Source organism: Postia placenta, assembly GCF_002117355.1.
Source record: "Postia placenta MAD-698-R-SB12 unplaced genomic scaffold POSPLAscaffold_7, whole genome shotgun sequence".
Taxonomy (NCBI): Eukaryota; Fungi; Basidiomycota; class Agaricomycetes; order Polyporales; family Adustoporiaceae; genus Rhodonia; species Rhodonia placenta.
Window position 1 is genome coordinate 597,244 of NW_020169838.1, and position 19,101 is coordinate 616,344.

The 19,101-nt window shown below is 53.1% G+C and overlaps 9 protein-coding genes across 9 annotated transcripts; 5 read left to right on the forward strand and 4 right to left on the reverse strand.

The window, feature by feature from the left end:
* Positions 1–338: 338 nt before the first annotated feature.
* On the reverse strand, positions 339–1,994 carry POSPLADRAFT_1142414 (hypothetical protein; the record flags this gene model as incomplete). Its single annotated transcript, XM_024485421.1, has 4 exons — positions 339–661; positions 1,190–1,501; positions 1,556–1,640; positions 1,689–1,994. The coding sequence occupies 4 exons, from the start codon at positions 1,992–1,994 to the stop codon at positions 339–341; spliced, it is 1,026 nt and encodes a 341-aa protein (XP_024338869.1).
* A 261-nt stretch (positions 1,995–2,255) lies between these two features.
* POSPLADRAFT_1039927 (hypothetical protein) lies at positions 2,256–3,261 on the forward strand. Its single transcript, XM_024477623.1, has 7 exons — positions 2,256–2,357; positions 2,416–2,420; positions 2,489–2,502; positions 2,554–2,586; positions 2,641–2,994; positions 3,061–3,071; positions 3,123–3,261. The coding sequence occupies exons 1-7, from the start codon at positions 2,343–2,345 to the stop codon at positions 3,138–3,140; spliced, it is 450 nt and encodes a 149-aa protein (XP_024338870.1). The 5' UTR covers positions 2,256–2,342; the 3' UTR covers positions 3,141–3,261.
* A 311-nt stretch (positions 3,262–3,572) lies between these two features.
* POSPLADRAFT_1046528 (hypothetical protein) lies at positions 3,573–3,928 on the forward strand (the record flags this gene model as incomplete). Its single annotated transcript, XM_024479056.1, has 3 exons — positions 3,573–3,626; positions 3,685–3,822; positions 3,881–3,928. 3 exons carry the CDS (start codon positions 3,573–3,575, stop codon positions 3,926–3,928), a joined length of 240 nt encoding a protein of 79 aa, XP_024338871.1.
* Positions 3,929–5,016: 1,088 nt separating this feature from the next.
* On the reverse strand, positions 5,017–5,695 carry POSPLADRAFT_1033801 (hypothetical protein; the record flags this gene model as incomplete). Its single annotated transcript, XM_024476959.1, has 4 exons — positions 5,017–5,244; positions 5,295–5,335; positions 5,380–5,528; positions 5,580–5,695. The coding sequence occupies 4 exons, from the start codon at positions 5,693–5,695 to the stop codon at positions 5,017–5,019; spliced, it is 534 nt and encodes a 177-aa protein (XP_024338872.1).
* A 2,177-nt stretch (positions 5,696–7,872) lies between these two features.
* POSPLADRAFT_1046529 (hypothetical protein) lies at positions 7,873–9,007 on the forward strand (the record flags this gene model as incomplete). The annotated part of the gene is made up of 5 exons (XM_024479057.1): positions 7,873–7,949; positions 7,974–8,022; positions 8,088–8,257; positions 8,313–8,379; positions 8,870–9,007. The coding sequence occupies 5 exons, from the start codon at positions 7,873–7,875 to the stop codon at positions 9,005–9,007; spliced, it is 501 nt and encodes a 166-aa protein (XP_024338873.1).
* Positions 9,008–9,940: 933 nt separating this feature from the next.
* POSPLADRAFT_1143804 (hypothetical protein) lies at positions 9,941–10,822 on the reverse strand (the record flags this gene model as incomplete). The annotated part of the gene is made up of 3 exons (XM_024485618.1): positions 9,941–10,353; positions 10,421–10,569; positions 10,686–10,822. The coding sequence occupies 3 exons, from the start codon at positions 10,820–10,822 to the stop codon at positions 9,941–9,943; spliced, it is 699 nt and encodes a 232-aa protein (XP_024338874.1).
* A 149-nt stretch (positions 10,823–10,971) lies between these two features.
* On the forward strand, positions 10,972–13,088 carry POSPLADRAFT_1142403 (hypothetical protein; the record flags this gene model as incomplete). The annotated part of the gene is made up of 8 exons (XM_024485418.1): positions 10,972–11,142; positions 11,199–11,408; positions 11,478–11,672; positions 11,731–11,798; positions 11,857–11,916; positions 11,974–12,058; positions 12,114–12,721; positions 12,779–13,088. 8 exons carry the CDS (start codon positions 10,972–10,974, stop codon positions 13,086–13,088), a joined length of 1,707 nt encoding a protein of 568 aa, XP_024338875.1.
* Positions 13,089–15,206: 2,118 nt separating this feature from the next.
* On the forward strand, positions 15,207–17,257 carry POSPLADRAFT_1046530 (hypothetical protein; the record flags this gene model as incomplete). Its single annotated transcript, XM_024479058.1, has 14 exons — positions 15,207–15,256; positions 15,328–15,420; positions 15,473–15,599; positions 15,770–15,795; positions 15,862–15,958; positions 15,988–16,037; positions 16,227–16,275; positions 16,323–16,423; positions 16,491–16,554; positions 16,607–16,634; positions 16,718–16,741; positions 16,800–16,824; positions 16,886–16,985; positions 17,039–17,257. The coding sequence occupies 14 exons, from the start codon at positions 15,207–15,209 to the stop codon at positions 17,255–17,257; spliced, it is 1,053 nt and encodes a 350-aa protein (XP_024338876.1).
* A 488-nt stretch (positions 17,258–17,745) lies between these two features.
* POSPLADRAFT_1169850 (hypothetical protein) lies at positions 17,746–18,671 on the reverse strand. The gene is made up of 5 exons (XM_024488077.1): positions 18,630–18,671; positions 18,456–18,575; positions 18,339–18,403; positions 17,894–18,283; positions 17,746–17,828 (listed from the first exon to the last, which is right to left on the reverse strand). Exons 1-5 carry the CDS (start codon positions 18,630–18,632, stop codon positions 17,780–17,782), a joined length of 627 nt encoding a protein of 208 aa, XP_024338877.1. The 5' UTR covers positions 18,633–18,671; the 3' UTR covers positions 17,746–17,779.
* Between the last annotated feature and the right edge of the window lie 430 nt (positions 18,672–19,101).

Sequence of the window (19,101 nt, forward strand, 5' to 3'; positions counted from 1 at the left end):
GAACCTGATTATTGCACTCGGCCCGGGGTCCAACATCTGTATTCACGTCGTATTGATTCATTGAAGCAACCGTCGGACAACCAATGGAGCTATGAAGCTATGAAGATGCTCGTCAGCGTCCAGTGTCACAGCGTTATGAAGACAGCAATGAGACCCACCTCTCGCCTAATTATCTTGGTAATGGGCTGCCAATATTGCTCATCATCTGGTACACACTCCGACGAGAGAAGGAAGGAACCAAACAATGTAAATTAGTGCAGAAAGAATAGCAGCAATGTGTACAAGCCATCCCCATGTACTCGACCATACATAGCCGATCCAGTCGTCAACGACTACGGTCAATCCCAATCGTCATCGTCATCTTCTTCCTCATCGCTGTCACCCAATTTCTTGTTCCGCTCCAGGAGCGCGGCTGCCAGCGCGGCCGTCAGGTCGCCGCCGCCTCCACCGCCCCCGCTCGAGGAAGCGCTCTCCTCCGCGGGGGGCGATGTCGGACGCGCGGGTGTTGCGTTCGGGTCTGTCTTTCGCAACATGTGCACGCCAGCACTTTGTATAGATGCGAGCAGCGCATCGCGTCCGGGCGCTGGTGCGGGCAGGCCGGCAGAGGGGCCAGGGGAACCGCCAGCTGGTGGAGGCGGAGGCGGCGGAGGCGGCATTCCTCCTGATGGTGGTGGCGGCGGAGGAGGAGGAGGAGGAGGGGCCCCGCCGGCAGGAGGAGGAGGTGGAGGAGGAGGTGGCGGAGGTGGGCCACCGGAAGGCGCTGGAGGCGGAGGCGGCGGAGGGCCACCCGACGGAGGAGCTGGACGGGTCGGTGGGGGAGGAGGCGCTACGGCTGGGCGTGCTGGCGGAGGAGGAGGTGCCGGAGGTGCTGCCGTTGGACGCGGCGGAGGGGGCGCGGGTGGGGCAGGAGTCGGGGCAGCGCTTCGGGGAGGAGTCGGGGCAGCGCTTCGGGGAGGAGTCGGGGCAGCGCTTCGGGGAGGAGTCGGGGCAGCGCTTCGGGGAGGAGACGGGCGCGGTGCAGCTGCCGGCGGCGGTGGGGGCGCCTGGGGGGTGGGCGGTGGCGCACTGCGCGGGGGCGGGGGAGCGCGGGTCGGCGGGGGCGCTGGAGGCGCTGGGGGCGCTGGGGGCGCAGCCGGAGGCGGAGGAGGCGTCGCAGGTGCGCTCTCCTGTTGGGTAGGTATGCCGCGACGCGGTGCAGGCGGCGGCGGCGGTTTCTTCTTCGCAGCGGGTGGGGCAGGCGCGCTCTTCTGCGCGTCGCGGACAAAGTCCTTGATGAAGTCCATATTCTGCTCAAGGACTTCACGCGACAGGCCGTGGCCCTCGAGCTGAGAAAGGAATGCCGACCAGGACGGATCCACATTCGAGGACGTAAAGCCCTTCACAGGATCGTAGCCCATGTGCGCGACATGCTGAAAGGAGCCCGATGTGGGCCCGGAGATCATGGACTTGTCGATCTTGCCGCCCTTGGACGCTTTCTTCTTGTTGGAGGACTTCGGTTTCTCTGTGGTAACGTCAGTGGCCAAAGTGGCGGGAATACAACGGCAGCAGGACGCACCAGTTCCCACCTTCGTGGTGGTGACTTTCTTGTAAAACGTCTTCGCCTCGCTCTCTTCAGCAAATACAATGCCAATCATGCATTCCTATGAGCAGATCAGTGGGAATCCTCAGCAGACCGACGAGCGACCTACATCACCGGGAAACGAGTGGAAGAATGGGCGGTCCTGGAAGTATTCGAGCCCCTCATACAGCTCATGTTGCCATATCACGCCCCGCGTACCCGCGAGGTCAACCATACGCAGATAAAGCGCGCCCTTGGACTTGTCATGTATGAACGCGAGCGCGCCCTGCAGCCCGGCATACGACCACTCGTTCGGGTTCGGATGCGCATAGTATATGCGCGCCAGCGCCGCGGTGTGGATCTTGTTTGAGTTGTTCGGTACAGCGGCCTTGACCTTGGATTTGTCGTCGCTCGAGAGTGTGGATTGCGCGGGCATCGCAGAATGTGGCGAGCGCGAGAGAAAGGAGAACTGCGGTACTTCGCCGCAGCGAGCGAAGTGAAAGCTGTAACTGATGTCAGCGGACAAGCGCTCCGTGTAAACGCAGATATCCTCCATATAACCCCTTAATTGTATAATATCTAAGATCAAATACCTTCAGATAACTGCCTGCTCTAAGATTAGACTGGCGATTGCCGAGATGCAACACCATCGTTTAGATCAATGGAATAATAATCAGAGCAGTCGTCCCTTAGTGCAGAGCCTTGCGCACCGCCTGTCTCAATCTCCTCATAACCATACGCTCGCTCGGGTACACCGCACTCAACCTCTCAACTTTCTTCAACAATGGCCGACCAGCTGGTGAGTGCACTTGGCAGTAGCCCTTCACGGGTGCACTAACGGTCGTGCTTAATCTCTATCAGACAGAAGGTGTGTGCTCTATTGTCTTGGGTCTTCGGATTGCCATTTTGCTTACGACGTGTCGAAAATCTAGAGCAGATCTCTGGTAAGTAGTCGCAGCCGAAGTGTCGCGAGACTGATCTGGACCGACGCGCAGAGTTCAAGGAGGCCTTCTCGCTATTCGACAAGGGTGCGTCGCTCCAACCCACTGATACTTCCCTTCTCGCTCACAGATCCCCTATAGATGGCGATGGCACGATCACCACGAAGGAGCTCGGCACAGTCATGCGCTCGCTCGGGCAGAACCCCACGGAGGCAGAGCTGCAAGACATGATTAACGAGGTCGACGCGGATGGCAACGGGACCATCGACTTCCCCGAGTTCCTCACCATGATGGCGCGCAAGATGCGCGACACCGACAGCGAGGAGGAGATTAAGGAGGCCTTCAAGGTCTTCGACAAAGACGGCAACGGCTACATCAGCGCGGCCGAACTCCGGCACGTCATGACCAACCTTGGCGAGAAGTTGTCGGACAACGAGGTGGACGAGATGATTCGTGAGGCGGATGTCGATGGCGACGGCCAGATTAACTACGATGGTGCGTTCCTCGCCTCTTCCACAACCACTTGGCTGACGTACGACCTTCGGGTTCCCATCAACACAGAATTCGTAAAGGTGCGCATTACAAATAGTGTTCTGCCTTCCATTGCTAATCCCTTACAACAGATGATGCTCTCGAAGTGATCGGACTACACCATGTCTTCCTTTCCCGTTCACTCACCTTAGTCCTTCCATCTCTCTCATCGCTGGCGGTACGATAGTGCAGTTATTAAACGAAATTATTCAATGCTCGCTCGTATTTCGATTTTGAGTCGCCGTCGTCATGCTTGAGCTATACAGGCTCGTGCCAGACAACGGGCACCTGCCATATCGGGCACAGTCGATCGCTCCTGTGTCACGTGCAGGGACGTCATGGCTGGGCCACTTCTCCGCCACCCGCTGCGCCGCTGCTCTAGACGGCCACACTTGCTGACTACTCCTATTGCGGCATATATATAAGTGCTGCGAACCGACTGAACACTATCGCGCACCTCTAAGTCCAACCCCCATCACACGTTCCACGCAACCCTTGCATATATTCCTCGGATATCACATCTGCGAACGATAATCAACATAATGTCTCCATCGCAGAAGAACGAGCCCACGTTCAACATCCTGCCGCACCCAGCTGTACTTGCCCTGTTTACCCTTCTCGTCGATATCCACTGATCATTACCTGGCTTTACAGAAGTCGAACGACCCGAAGGATCTCGAGCCTCCGCAGCCTGGCGGCGGGTTGAACAGCAACCCAGAGCAGCAGGCATTCCACGCGCGCGATCCATACGTGCCCAGCGCGGATCTGCTAAAGAATGTTGAGCAACCTTTGGTAGGATTGATCATTGTGATCGTTGTGTTCATTGCACTGATAACGGTGTTGCCTACAGAGTCGGGAGGAGCTGCGTGCTCGCACGGCTCAGCTGAACAAGCAATGAGCGTGTACAGGAATACCTTGTATTTTTGTCAACCTGTTTGGGCTGTATACTTGATGATCATCGACCATAATTACATACATGCCGAAATTGTTCGGAGAGCCGTTGAAGCAAGTTTGATGCCTGAACGGCCTCTTCACATAAGTAGGGCTAAACTTACCTCTATGCGCTCAACTTTATCCATTGTACGTCGCATTTGCTAAGACCGTTCTTCGTCTTCGTCTTCTCTACGAGCAAAGACGTCTCGTCGCCCATAGATAGTAGGATGAGTCGAGCTGTCATGCAAGCCGCGATTAGCACTATCACTTGCGATGTGCGCGCCATGCCCCTGTAGAAGGTTGTTTTCGGCCGTCGCATATCCATGGCGAGTCCCACAACTTCGCCGAACGGCTCTGATGGGCATGGCACAAGTTCAAAGAACAGGCAAGAGACTATCACCGGCGAGCACCTTCGCGCTCCCTGTCGCGGAAGACTCTTCCAAAAGGGGAAGGTCAGGTTCGGATGCGCCGTTGAGAACGAGAACCTGAAAGATATTGTGACCGACAAAAGAGAGGTCATGCCGGAGACGACCAAGACCTCGCTGCCAGGCGTATCGTGCAGCGTGAGCGTATTGACCGACTGCTTCCCCCGCAGCGTTCTTCATCGTCAGGCTTCATGGAGCGCGGATTGTCCTCTACGGCACCCAAGTACGTCTAGTCCCTGTACACTAATTGGGTATTCATGCCATAATTGCGGTACGCTGATGACGTGATATGAGTACTGCCATCAACACTCACGTTGATCTCGCCGTCCTTCGTAGCCGTCCATTGCCAATACGCGCAGATGTTAAGGAGAGTTCTCATCTCGTAGGGTACAACGAGAACATTAACCTCACTAACGGACCAGGACAGCTTTCCAGTGTGGACTCCGTAGCTCAGCAGGTTGCAAGTGGGAGACAAGGCGTAGCGGGATGTAGATCGAGCTGTGTCGAATTGCCACCGGGATTGCGAGCATAAGAAGTTCAAGAGATTCCTCAACAACCGTCGTTTCGAATTCAATATATCTATAGTCATTGAGCATGAAGAACAACAGCTTTAATTGACCCCTGGCGGTCACGGAGACGTAGTCGATGAAAGGGTGTAGCAATTGACCACCTTCGATTCGCCGCTCGTGCCTCTAGTCCACTGCAAGTAGCTGCTGATAAGCCCGCCGAATGTCCATTCGCCGAAAACGATGAGGATGGAGCCTTCATTCCGTTCACGCTCCTCAGACGCTGCGATACCGTCATCATTGGACAATACGCCGCAATTGAGCTTCCCGCGGTGGATTATCACGGTATTCTACTGGTATATAATCAATCTAGTAATCGATGACATGATAGTTGACACACAGGGTAGACCGCTTGCGTCAAGATTGATATGTGGGCTTGAACTACGAGGCAACATTTGCTTGAATTGTCAACTAACCTGACTAACGAAGCCATAAGCACCACATGTCAGACGCGGGCAACAACGAGGAATCGTACAAGTAAATGCGCCTTTCGACGAGAAGGAAGATTGAAACACGATTCCAAGACTCTAAGCCGGGGGCAGCATCCTCCGACATGGCTGTTATCGATGCAGTTCTAGAATGTGGAGTCATAGAAGTGCCAATAGGAGGTAGCATCCAAGCTAACCTTCCCCTTTGACATTGCGCCGAGCAGGTGATGCCGCTCGAGGCATATACCATTTTACCGTTAGGCACGATGTATAGTCCACGACCAACGATTGGTCGACAAGAAAGCCTAGACATGTTGCAAGCACGATCACCCACACCAGAAGGGACCCTGGGGTGCTTGTATGGAAAGTCTAGGCTCTGTGAGCATTGTGGTACTGTTCAGCGCGCAGAGATGCCGGCGCAGTGTACCCAAGAATGCGTTTCAAGCTAGAATGACTGTAGCGTGATGTTCTTAGTTAAACACTGATGTCGCCTTTGTCTCAATTGAGACAAGAACGGCATGAGTATGAGAGCGTTTGCGACATTAACAGGCATGGATTATGAACCCGGAAGCCGTGGGGCGTTCTTCAAAGTGGAAAGGTCTCAGTTCTCATATATCTCCCGTCCGCAGCCCTCCTACAGAAGTCCATGAGGCTTGAGGAGGACAGCTGACTGCATGCAGTTGTAACGGAACATTACAGCTTCATCAGTATGCGGGGTCGGGCTGAAGGTTCAAACCTGCCATTTAGTAGGACCCTGGACTGCAGTAAAGTTTTTGTAACACACGGTGCTTATTGCATGTTCTAGCTCCAGATGCGCCAGATTACATGTACAGAGTGGACCTTTGGAAGAACAGTCGACGGTGATGGTAGTATATTTGGTGTAAGCGGCCCTGCCTTAGTGCGACCGCCGGGCGAGATGGGGCACCATACGCGCGGCCTCGTGAGCACTCTCCGTGGATGAATGTGGGTGAGGGGTAGCGAAATCGGAGACGTCAGAATGCTGAGAGGGAGTGCTGAGGGCCTGTCCGATGTGTTCGTTATTACTCGACTTGCGCCCACGCGTAGAGTATAAAATCGTTGAACTTAAACTAAAGACGGTAGTATGTCACATGATCGCATATCGGAGTCGTACCTACGCCGTTCGTCCTTACGTGCGTGATGCCTACAGGCTAGATAAGATACGAATATATTCCGTCCTGCTGAGTTACGACAAGACGAACAGGTATGTAAGACGGAGGCAGGAGCTTTTTCCGGGCGCATGCTGAAGCTATCTCGATCGCTCACATAAGCGCTGCTCGGTGTCGGCCTCCCGCCAATCAGCGAGCAGGAGTTCCAGGAAACTTTCGGGGTGTTTGCATCGACTTTGTCTCTTGGACCAATCAGGTGGCAAGATGGTCAGGATTGAACTAACACACCCGACTCCGAGTTTCACCAGTGGTCAGTTGTTCCGGAAGTGACAGAGTTTCCACTAGGATCAATCTGTACACCTATGAAAAGGTAGGTAAGGTTAGTTTCTGCTCGTGCCTTGATGTTAACGAATCGTGACTAGCAGAGAGTTCTGGCGGCTGTTGGGCCATCGTACAGGATAGTTCGATTGACCGCATATTGAGTTTACCGGAGTGGCTTAAGCTTCCATTCACCCACTAGACGCGGACCACACCTCGAATGTCTCGTAATACACGGTATAGCGTCCACAGGATCAAAATCCGGAAGCCGTAGACTTAGTAGCTATCTAAGTTGGATCCATGTGTGTTCCGTCATTGAGAAGTCCGATTGCGAGATCAGTGCGCTTACTCCTCGCTCACCACAGATCGCGGCTAGACTAGTCGACCCAATGGGACTAGTGCATGGTAGGCCATCGACGCTCTCGAGCGGTTCATGTAGTATGTACTGACATACAGAGATGTATGTCGTATCGGCTGTACTTGCAAGGTCCCTATCACAGGATCTTGTGGGGAGCATATGTTGAATCGGAGACACTGATACGTGTTGGTCCATATACAGTAGATTTGCGGTCACTCAAAACGAGAAGGTGCATCAATTCACGACACAAGCCTCACTTATGGTTTAGAATGATATTATACTGAAGAGGGCGGAATTGTAAGTTCTTGTCATCATCAGGCGGTCCGTGTCCTTTCTGTGGGATAAGCGATTCGCTTCGACTGTCTAGCTCAGGCTCACAGCAGGTAGTTCACATCGTAGGTGTGAGCTCTTGCAAGCGCAGAGATGCTGTCTGTCTCATTGAGACCCTTAGAAGCGGAAAGTTTCTCTAGAGTAGGGTTAATCTCTGTTCAGGATCTGGGGTCTTTGCTGGCATTATGTGTTCGGTGATATTCAGTTCCGGATTCTCTATGGTGGTGTGCAGCGAATTGAGTACTCAACACATCATCCTCATCACCTCACGGAGCTTAGGTAACCAGGTAGCTGAAGGTATAAAAGGCCGGAACTTCCGACCGTCTATTCACTCACCCAGGTGTCCCTCAAGTTAACATGTCAAACACAGGCCCACCCGTGTCGAGTCCGCCCCCTCCAGGGCTTTACTTCATTCAGAATGTCAACAACAATCTGTATGTTAGACTGGCCAACGGCAGCGATGACACTCCCCTGACTGCTACGTCCTCTCGTAACAATGACGGAAAGGTATGTTCCTATCCATAGCCTGACCTCGATACACTGTAGTAACAGTCCGGGTTGCTCTGGTACAGTGGCGTCTCTCAGATTCGGCGTCCACGGCCTCCGGATCTGCATTTCTCAACTATCAGTATGATACCCAGTACGCACATGCAACGAACGGGGGCCTGGTGGGCAGCCTAGTCGTGGGACAGACCACTTCGCAGAAGTTCAATATCAAACATGTAGGTGGGGACCAGTTCTGGTAAGCATTAAGAATCATATTCTCGAAGAGATCAGAATAACAGTCTTCATCCTAGGATCACCACTGTGGAGTCAGGAAGCAACTTAGGTTGGGCCCTTAAGGGAACAACGCCAGGCACGACGGTGAGGTCAACGCATATATCTCGGGAACTATAATCTCATCACTCGTGACTGATCATAGGTTACTCTTGACCAAACAACTGTCGGCGACTCCGTGAAGTGGCGATTCATACCGACTGACTAAATGTTCTGGCCCCTGCTCACTTCCGTCGCTTCACGAGGAAGGCGTAGCGAGCTTCTGTATATCTACATTTGTATCAAGGCTTGTTTGTAACTGCCGATTCAACTCGGCGCAAGTGTCTGTAATGATCATCCGGGGCCCACATTGAATCCACATTGGTTGTTATAAGCGAGTGGGGGAGGCTTATACAGACTAGAGGGCCATGACTGTCCACGCACTCATGTGGTCCGATGTATGTACCCGTCACGGGTCTTTGCCGTGCAACTAGAGCCTGTTAATTTTTATCGCAGCCATTGAGAGTCACACTTCCTGTCGTCATCCCGGTAACCCGCTCGCCACAGATTTATTATATGGTCTCGATATTCTTGGCAGCTTGTAGAAAACGAAAAGCCTCCATTTCGAACATATGTCGAAAACTTGACTTACGCACGCCGCACAGGCTTCCTCTTTTGCGGCGCGCGGTGCTTCTTTACAGAGCACCTCAAGGACACCCAGAAGCGGTACAAGTAGTGGAACATGCATTGCTTTTCAACACGAATAACGCACGTGTTTTAGAGACGCAGTCTGTGTGCTTGTACATGCTATGCGTCTTGTCGTTGAGGAACTGTCTTGCCAAATGGATCAGAGAATGAACTTCAGCATCTCCCCGACCAGTTCACCCATGCAATCGCTAGGTGATGAATTTCCGGTCGTGAAACTCGACGGAAGAACATGTTCTCGCGGGGGAATTGTCTTATGAAATCAGAGTAAAGAAGCAGACTTGACAGAATGGGAAGCCTTCGACCGACTCGGACACACCAAAGGATTTACGACGCGATGCTCAAGGACCTGGACACCGATAGGTAGACACGCTAAGGCGTTGGGGCAATAGCAGTACCTTACACAATATGGTTGAGGGCTTTTCACTGGCATTTTGGGACCGAACCTCAAGCTAGCTCGACGGACCAGTAGGTCGATTCAGAGTTGCCGCTGAAATGTCACTCAGCGAAAATGAAGCAACTTTTCGCTGCTTTTGAGCGCCCAAATGTGGCTGAAGGTCGCTGAAAGCGTCACAAATGACTAAGCGTAATGTAGCCGTGACATGATCACGTTCTCGGCTCGCGAAGGGCCGACCAGCCAATCAGGTTGACGAGTCATGCAAGCGTGACAAGCCAGAATCTGCGAGCGCTTGCGACGAGGTCGCTTATCCGTCGCTGTTCGAGGAGGAGATGTGAGATTATGTTCTCTGGGGTTTTTTCAGCAACATTTCAGCGGCAACTTTGAATCAACTTAGTCGCTCAAGCGTCTCATAAGCGCCGGTGAAGCGTCACTCCAGCACCGCGCGAGCGTCATCAAACATCAAAAGCACTACGCCAGACGGCGACGAAGATTGCACATATACATCGCAGCCGTGGTGAAAGTATGGATTCTGGGCTTACCCGCGACAGCCCACCACAGAATTCACTAAGAATAGCCGACACCAGTTATTCCTCGCAAAGCTAAATCAAACTGGGGAGAGGAGGGCACACCTGCGACGCCTCCTCCGCCGCCACCGACCCATCCAGCTGGCAGTTCACATGGCCCATCTGCCGGCTTGCCCGCCCCAGCGCCCAGACGCGACGCACTGCTCGCATCTATACAAAGTGCTGGCGTGCACATGTTGCGAAAGACAGACCCGAACGCAACACCCGCGCGTCCGACATCGCCCCCCGCGGAGGAGAGCGCTTCCTCGAGCGGGGGCGGTGGAGGCGGCGGCGACCTGACGGCCGCGCTGGCAGCCGCGCTCCTGGAGCGGAACAAGAAATTGGGTGACAGCGATGAGGAAGAAGATGACGATGACGATTGGGATTGACCGTAGTCGTTGACGACTGGATCGGCTATGTATGGTCGAGTACATGGGGATGGCTTGTACACATTGCTGCTATTCTTTCTGCACTAATTTACATTGTTTGGTTCCTTCCTTCTCTCGTCGGAGTGTGTACCAGATGATGAGCAATATTGGCAGCCCATTACCAAGATAATTAGGCGAGAGGTGGGTCTCATTGCTGTCTTCATAACGCTGTGACACTGGACGCTGACGAGCATCTTCATAGCTTCATAGCTCCATTGGTTGTCCGACGGTTGCTTCAATGAATCAATACGACGTGAATACAGATGTTGGACCCCGGGCCGAGTGCAATAATCAGGTTCATCTTTGCTATGTACATACGAGGGTCTCATTCTCACACGGTATGGTCTCCCGAGAATGACACGACGCTTCCTCAGTGGTAGGCGTGCGTCCAGATGTCCATATGTGCTGATATCGTCACGGAAGAAGATGTGGACTCGCCAGCGGCGTTTTGTCATCACGTTCTGCCTGTAACATTGTAACATGACCATGCTTCCTGACCGCATCCCACGCCTTATATACGGCTGTAGTGCAAGTGGGCAGACTAGGTCTTGTTCGCAGCTCACGACGATTTCAGACCACATCATCTATGACTGCGTTCACTAACATGGACGTTTTGTCCCGCGAGTCGGCTTTGCTCGCTGGCATCGCCATCTTCACGCTCTATTTGCTGCATTCTGTTCGGGCGCGACGCAAAGGTGGGCTGCCCCCTGGCCCACCGGGTATTCCCATCCTCGGGAATCTGCTCCAGCTCAACCCTCTACGCCCGCATCCTACTGTGAGTGCACATCTTTAGCTGTGCCCGCAGCAGTGACATACTGAATATGCGCGTAGTACCTGAAATGGGCGCAGAAGTATGGCCCGATCTTCTCCATCAAGCTCGGCATGCAGCGCGTCATTGTGCTGAACACAGCCGAGGTCGCGGATGAGCTGCTTGTGACGCGCAGCAAGCTGTATTCGAGCCGCCCAGACCTGCATGTTGCGAGTGACCTCGTGAGTGATGGACAGAGGATGGTGTTGATGGCGAACAACAGGGAGCTGAAGGTTCTGTGATTCGCGTTGGTTGAGTGTCTCTGATTAATAGACTGACGTTTTCGTATTTGTATTGTTCAGATTGCAAGGCGAACACTACAAGGAATACTCTCGCCTGGGCCGTCGAAGAAGATGCGCAACATGCAGGATCTCGAGTCGCGCGTTCTGCTGCGCGACCTGGTTGTCCACGGCGATAGCAGTTTAACCGAGACATTCACTGAGGGCCCACATGGCGAGGTACCTGAGCGGCACTGGTTCTCGGTGTTCAGACGATACGTGAGTGCCTCATACCAGTGACACAGACCTGTGGTCTTGACCTCGTGTTGGCGTCTAGACCACGAGCATTGTGATGTCGCTTTCGTACGGCCAGCGAATGAACCGCTTCCTCGATAATCCAGACCTGTGCGTTGACTCCTTGCTCTTGCTGACTTATTGAAGTTACGGACTGTTATGATGGCAGGCACAAGGTGTACGAGGCCATGTCTGTATTCATGCACGCTTCCGAGCCGGGAAATTACCTGTTCGTGCAGTCACATTTGTGGTGGGAACACCCTGCCTAACAATGTTTGTACAACAGTGCGGATGTATTCCCAATCTTGCGACGGCTGCCTGACATACTGGCCCCGTGGCGCAAGGAAGGGCGTCGGATGCACGAGTGGCAAGTTGATCACTTAGATTCGCGTATGTTCTCGATCACTGACGACAGCGAGCAGGGAGATGGGGCTCTGGGGAAAGCTACTGGATGAGTGCAGCTCTGACATAGCGAAGGGCATCGCACGCACAGGATTCGTATCCGACTATCTACGCGCGCGCGCAGAGGCCGGGCTCGGTGACCTGCCAGGAAACGGTGCTACAGACGACGGCGTTGGATGGATGCGCGACAAATTCCTTGCATATACGGCTGCCTCGGTGCTCGAAGCAGGCTCAGACTCGAGCTCGACGGTGATGTTCTCGTTCATCCTGTTCATGCTCAGCAATCCAGACGCATTGCAACGCGCTCGCGAAGAGATGGACAGGGTGATAGGACCAGATCGGATGCCTGGCTGGGAGGACGAGGATAGGCTGCCCTGGCTTGTGGCCTGCATCAAGGAGACCCTCCGTATCCGACCGCCGTTCATCTCAGGCCTACCACATGTGGCGGAAGAGGACGACGTCTACAATGGCTATTTCATCCCCAAAGGCTCAATGGTGATTGGTAACGTTTATGGGATTCATATGGACCCTGCTCGGTACCTCAACCCTTCGATGTTCGATCCTGAACGGTTCTACAACGCGGATTCGGGACTGCAGTGGAACAGTGGTCCGGATTCACAGAACCGTGCCAAGTAAGCTCGATTCACCTATGCACGTCCTCGTGCGCTCATAACGATGGCTGTTGCTAGCTATGTCTTCGGGTGGGGACGGCGGTTTTGCATAGGCAAGCATTTGGCGGAGGCGTCTGTGTTCATCGTGCTTGCGAGGCTGGTGTGGGGAGTGGACTTTTACGCCCCGGCAGACTCCCACACGGGCATGCCTATCCTTCCGGATGTGAAGGACGAGGCGTCGTGGACGGACGGATTGGTGAGCGCACCAAAAATCTTCTCTGTGGGCTTCAAGCCTCAGTCCGAGAAACACGCGGAGGTGATCAGGAGGTCGTACGTGGATGTACAGGCGGAGTGGGAGGCATTGGGGCAGCCCGTCGACGTGCAATGAGGAAGAGTGGTATCATCGATGATCGCTCCGGTGGTGTTTGTGGCGGCTCATGGTCCGTTATGTATCCGCATTCTAACCACACCCTTCGCAATTGATTTATGAGAACCAAGTTGATCGAAAAATGGGATTGAATCATGCCGGAAGATGACGGCTTGTGATTAGCGAATAGGCCGTCAGAGATGGCGTCCGCATGCTCTCCTATCCTGGCAAGTATGGTGGCAACGGGCCGCCGGAATTGCAGCTCGACCGCAAAGCCGCCATATGTTCTGTCAATGTGCCTATTGGCTAGAGCTCGGAGTGGCTAATACGACATGTTGTTACATTGCTCTCGTGGCTAGAGGCTGCGTAGCTTGAGTATCCAACTATCAAAAATCAAGATGTGATATGCAAGTGGGACTCGGGACTCCAAGGGTCAGATGAATAGTCTCCTCCTGTGATGCTCTTCAACCCTTACAATAAGAAATCTACGTACGCGAGTCATCAAAGCGAAGGCTAATACCGACGTGAAGGCGCCACCTGATGCCACTGGTAGATACCAAGATAGGCAGGTGAGCCAAATAGAGCGCGCATCAGTAAAATTCCCCTTCTTCCGATAACCGATTCTCTAAGATCCTATACCGGTACACAAGAACATAAGCGTCATATAATCACCCTTTACCACGACGGATTACTACCGACAATCTTGCGGTATATTCATGATGCGCAAATAGCAAGTCCGAATCTAGGCTACCTATCATTCCGTTTCCATGTGTAAATTCAACTCTAGCTAGTGTGTACCATATTCGACTCTCAATACACATGCCGCAGCCATTCCTATTTCCTAGATTACTTCATTTGCACGTTAGTGTTGGAATAACGGTGCGAACGGCGCGGGGCGCGTTTGTCCACGGGCGTAGCGATGCCTGTAAGGGACAATCGCGTACAGTACATACATCGCGCGCGGTCGTTTTATACTACGATAGGGGGCCTCCGGCCCCCGGCTACTCGCGCGCCCGAGCTTTCGAGCTCGTTCCTGACCGTGCGCGTCTGCGCGTTTCAACAGTTAGTTCGCATCTCAACCCTGAGTGTGCTTCTACTAGGTGCGTCGAGCTGTGTTCTCGCACACCCAATCTCCTTCATACTTCGTCGGCAGCCCCCCGCCTTCATGTATTAGTCTTGGCCTTGTACTGCTTACGCGCCAGAGACATAGCCATTGTGAACCCTTTATCGCTCCCGTCAGTTGAGCGACTGGCGATCTTGAGGTCGGTGTCACTGTACTCCGCCGTCTTTATATTGCTTACGCATTAGCCTATATACAGAGCACACTCCAGTATCGTGATCCGATGTATCATATCTCACAGAGACAGTTTCGAATTCTTTACCACGCAGAATACCCTGCAGAAGTGTTCTTTGACCTGATGTTCCCTATTGGATGATACCACTGTATTCGAAATACATTGACTGATAGGCTATTTAAGGATCCAAATGCCGCGATGTGCTGCGCTCGCGCCACGAGGATCCCACGTCAAACGGGCTCTCCCAAGCTCTGGCACTCTGCTCACGCCAAGAGAGGAGCACGATCATGATCGTAGCAGGGCCGTAGCAGGGTTTTCATATCGTTTATGACGTCGTGTTAGCTCTCTCGCGATGCCATCTCCTGCTATGGTCCCATGCCCGTGGTTCCGAATCATGATCGGATAGTAGGCAGGTCTTGTGAGCACCGGCCGCGTTATACCCGATCACCATAGGCTGAAATGGTAAGAGCCTGCCTCTTCTTCACCATATAAGAGTGCGTATTGCATGCTGCTATTGAAATTGCGCTGTGTGCTTGGCTTCTTCAACGACCAATTCATGGCACTTCGTCTGATACATTGTGGGTACTTCGCCTTCAACTGCACCCGCGACTTCTTGAAGATATGATCGTTGCGTGACATCTACTGATACCGTATGGCTGCAGACGAGCACCAATGGAACTATCAGTGCTCATCAATGCGCATCGTTTGACTGCAGGATCCGTCGACGATTTGATTGTTTCGATGTTACGTTTCGCCTGCCTACAAAACCTGCTCTATATAAGCGAAAATCAACTACTGGCGTGCATCGCTGCTCCTCTCAAGCACTCCTCTACGATAGCAAGTCATGCCAGGCCCCCTGGGTGGTACCTTGGGCACATTCTGTTTCGCGATTTTGTGGGTGGTTCACGCTCGAAGGAAGCTCACATGATTCTTAGCACGATCGTGACCGTTGCTCTTCGACCCAGGCTTTTCGGAAGCGCATCAGCCCAGATCTACAACTATTGGTGGAACTACCCTGACGAACCCCAATTACATCGTCATGCAGTCGCCACTGTATGGTCAGCCGCATTTAACGACTTTCATAGTCATTTAACTGACGATTCCTGTAAGGCTCATTGATACGGTTCATACCGCAGTCTGTATAATGGCACTATATCGCTGGATGATCGTCGACTTCAACGATTATCAACTCATTCAGAATCTATCATGGCAAGCCGCTAGTTGTTCCTATCGTATTGTCTCTTTATTGATCATCGAAGTCGTGAACCTAGGCCTATAGCTGTAAGTGCTTTATTCTGCACGCAAACACATCGACGCTACATTGTTGACAGATATCGATCATGTTCGAGGTGAGTGTTATTGCAACTTAAGTGTAGGTATTATCAAAGATGGGATCTGCCTGTCTAGGTTATGCTTTCCGGTATTGTGCAAAGGTATTTTACTAATCCTTTCCCCGATCCTTTCGTAACGCACCGGACAATAGCTTTTACATTCGGCAGGTCTGGTTCTGTAAATCTTCTAGCACTCAAATGCACGCAGTTCACTGACCACTTAATTGAAGGGAGCCGGAAAAACATCACTTTGTGTGCTACGATGGTGCGTCCACAGACATCGCTTGCGTACAGCTGCTCTTCACATACAACGATATAGGCAATCATGTTGATCGCCCGAGTCGGTACGCAGCCAGCTTCTCAGATGGCAGACCAAGACATCTGACTTTACTTGCCAGCCTTTGGCCTTGGTATTCATGCTTTCCATCCAAATATTGTTCGTTGCTAATATGTGCCGTGCGCCAGCTACTGTCAGCTTCCTGCAAGTGCAAATATAATTCGAGCGACTAGCTTCTATCTGATGTGCTGCCCAGATTGAAGTTCAAGACGGTCGATGCATTTGGTGCGAGCAGAGAGCCCCTCGTGAGCGATGCCAGGTTGCCGCGCCTCGATGTATTCATTTGTCACAGATCAGCTTGACCTGCGGCCTTGGCTTGGCGACCATTGTTGACCTCATGGTGTCCATCTCACTGGTGTATTACAGGCTAAAGGTGCCGAGACGTGCTGATCAGTACGTACTGCACGACTTGGTAGTGTTGGTTTTTGGAGATACTCACTGGTGGTATGGGTTTGCGTAGGGCGATGCATTTTGTTGAGCGCCTCCAATACTTCGCGATCAACACCGGGGTTCTCACCATGTCAGTATGTTTAATGGTGCCCTAGTGAGTGATGACTGATACGAGAGATAAAATAGGCTTGTCTCCCTGGCGAGTGTATTGACTGTGAGTACCCCGGCGCCTTCTGAGTACCACAGTATTCACGCATCCATAGTACGCCGTCCTGAGACCACAACCGGTATACATAGGTGTCCTAGAGATACAAGCCAAATGTGCGTTTCACTCTTGCCTGGTTACACCTGAGAAGTAAGATCCGATATCCACCGGCAGTGTACACGAACTCCTTCATCGCGACGTGCGTGCTTCGGGCACCCTGTTGTAACTCAGCTAACCGAAGCCAACCTACACGACATCAGCATGTCAGAACATGCGACCATACGCACAGAAGCAAGCGAGGCCAAAGAGCTCGATCTGGCAAGTCGCATGCAGGGGCAGCCCAACACCAATCCCAGCGCAGTGAGTTATCTTGTGATACCTGATGAGGGCTGAATTCGAAATGCGTCTTCCAGCGCCGCGCCACGCGCCACCGGCCGAAAAGCAAGTTCGCGGGGGAGGATCTGTTCACCATCACAAATGACATCCCTCCCACCCCCTCTCCGATCTCGTCGATCGGCCGTGCCGACGGCGCAGATGCAGAGGCCGATCCAAAGGCCACGTCGTTCCTGCACATGGAGAACGGACATGAAGCTAACACATTATCCGACGCGAAGGCGCAGGCCCTGTTGTGAATGCCTGCCAGCTTGTTCGGTTTGAGGATGGGCTACCTTTCAGCAGGGTGCACGATGATAAACTGTTGATGTACGTTACGCGGGAGTCCCGGTGTATAACAGCTGGATGCGGCATCATCAATGGAGGCTAGGGGGTCATCACGGGGATCAAGGCGAATGCATCAGATCTAGTTTGTTTGACGGCCCAGCCCAACGGTACGCTCTAGTCGCGATAGTAGAGAGATCCACTGTAGCTTGACAAGGGGTGGGATCCGGCTGAAGTGCCCGTGCGCAGTGGAATGTTTATAACACAGCCAGACTGCAACATTTGCCAAGCATCCGACCTCGTGCGGCCAGTTTCATCCACCTGGCAAAAAGCACCGGATGTGTACGGCCGACAAGGCGGTGCCTCATGTAGACCTACCGTTTTGCTGAGAAGTAATGTGCATTCAGACTGCAAGGTCTCAGACAGTGGTGCCGTTATGCCCCGCATAGAGGGTCCATGAAGCGAGAGTGAATGCAATCCTGATATACACAACATAACTAGTCCATTCTGCCCTTGAGCACACGCTTGATCGCCTTGTCTTTTGTTCTGTGTAGCATTCGTAGCCAAAGGAAGCGTCAGCTTCGCACACAAGCCAATAGCCCACCACTCACATTACATGCACGACCGCGCCCCAACCTGAGTACGCGTCTCGGTCCACCGCGTTCAGCAGCGTCTGCGCAATCGTCTCAAACAGGTCCTCCGGCTCCAGGTCCGGCTCCCACAGCCCCTCCGCAACACCAAACAGTTTGCTGCTCGCCGTGCCCGCAACGACAAAGTCCTTCGCGAAGTTGATACACCCAATGAGGTCCGTCGCGGCGATGAACGGCTTGTAGCCGCCGTTCGGGAGCCTCTGGAGCCCCGCCATGACAGGCTCAATGAAGTATGGCCCGAAGCGTCGCTCGTAGAGTGTGGACGAGACGAGGTGCGCGAATGTCTCGGGCTCGATCTCGCGTTCCTCTTTGATAGTGTACATGTTGAGGCGATAGCGGAACTGTTCTCGTCTGCGGAGCAGCGGCTGTTTGGAATATGGTACTGGAGGGAGGATACACGACTCACAGTGTCGTAACGTCAGTCGCGAGTCCGGGGAGCCCGAGGTATACTCGGTCGGTCATGGGAAATATCTTGTACACAGTCAAAGGCTGACAGCATGCTGCAGAGACACACTACGCGCACCTTCTCGAAGTCAGATGCAATACCCAACGCCTGATTTCCTAGACGCAGGTCGGATGCGATCGCGACACAATCTTTCCCGACCATGGCTATGACGGAGCCACCGTTGTATTCCATAATCGACTGCAGGGAGAAAATTGGGTATTGCACGGACATATGCTAAGAATTTCAGCTTACCATGGCTGCAAGATGTTGATCGCGAAAGGGTCAGGCGTTGGGCGGTGGTCGGTGGAAAGCAGAGCAATGTTACGGTACGCGTTCTCGACGCGTAAGTCCCGCCGACGCGCGTCTGGTCGCGCACGTGATTCGTCCCCCATGAGCGTGCCAAATTTGTACCGGGCCTCTTTCAACGCAACTTCGATGTACAGCTTATATGATGCACGCTACTTGCAACAATACGGATGTATGATATCGGACATCACGAATATTGCGGGGACCTGACCGTGATATTGATCTAAACAAACCAACGAGACAACGCCTCCTGCTCACTCGTTCATGGGCCCCAGATGTCCGGCTCTAAGGGTATCTCAGACCCGAAGGCTTCACTGCAGCCGAGTACGATGCGACGCTTGCTGTCTACATGTCACTTGCATAGCTTAAGTCCTCCATATATCGCGAGGATGCTCGTGCACCATAGGCAAAGGTGAGT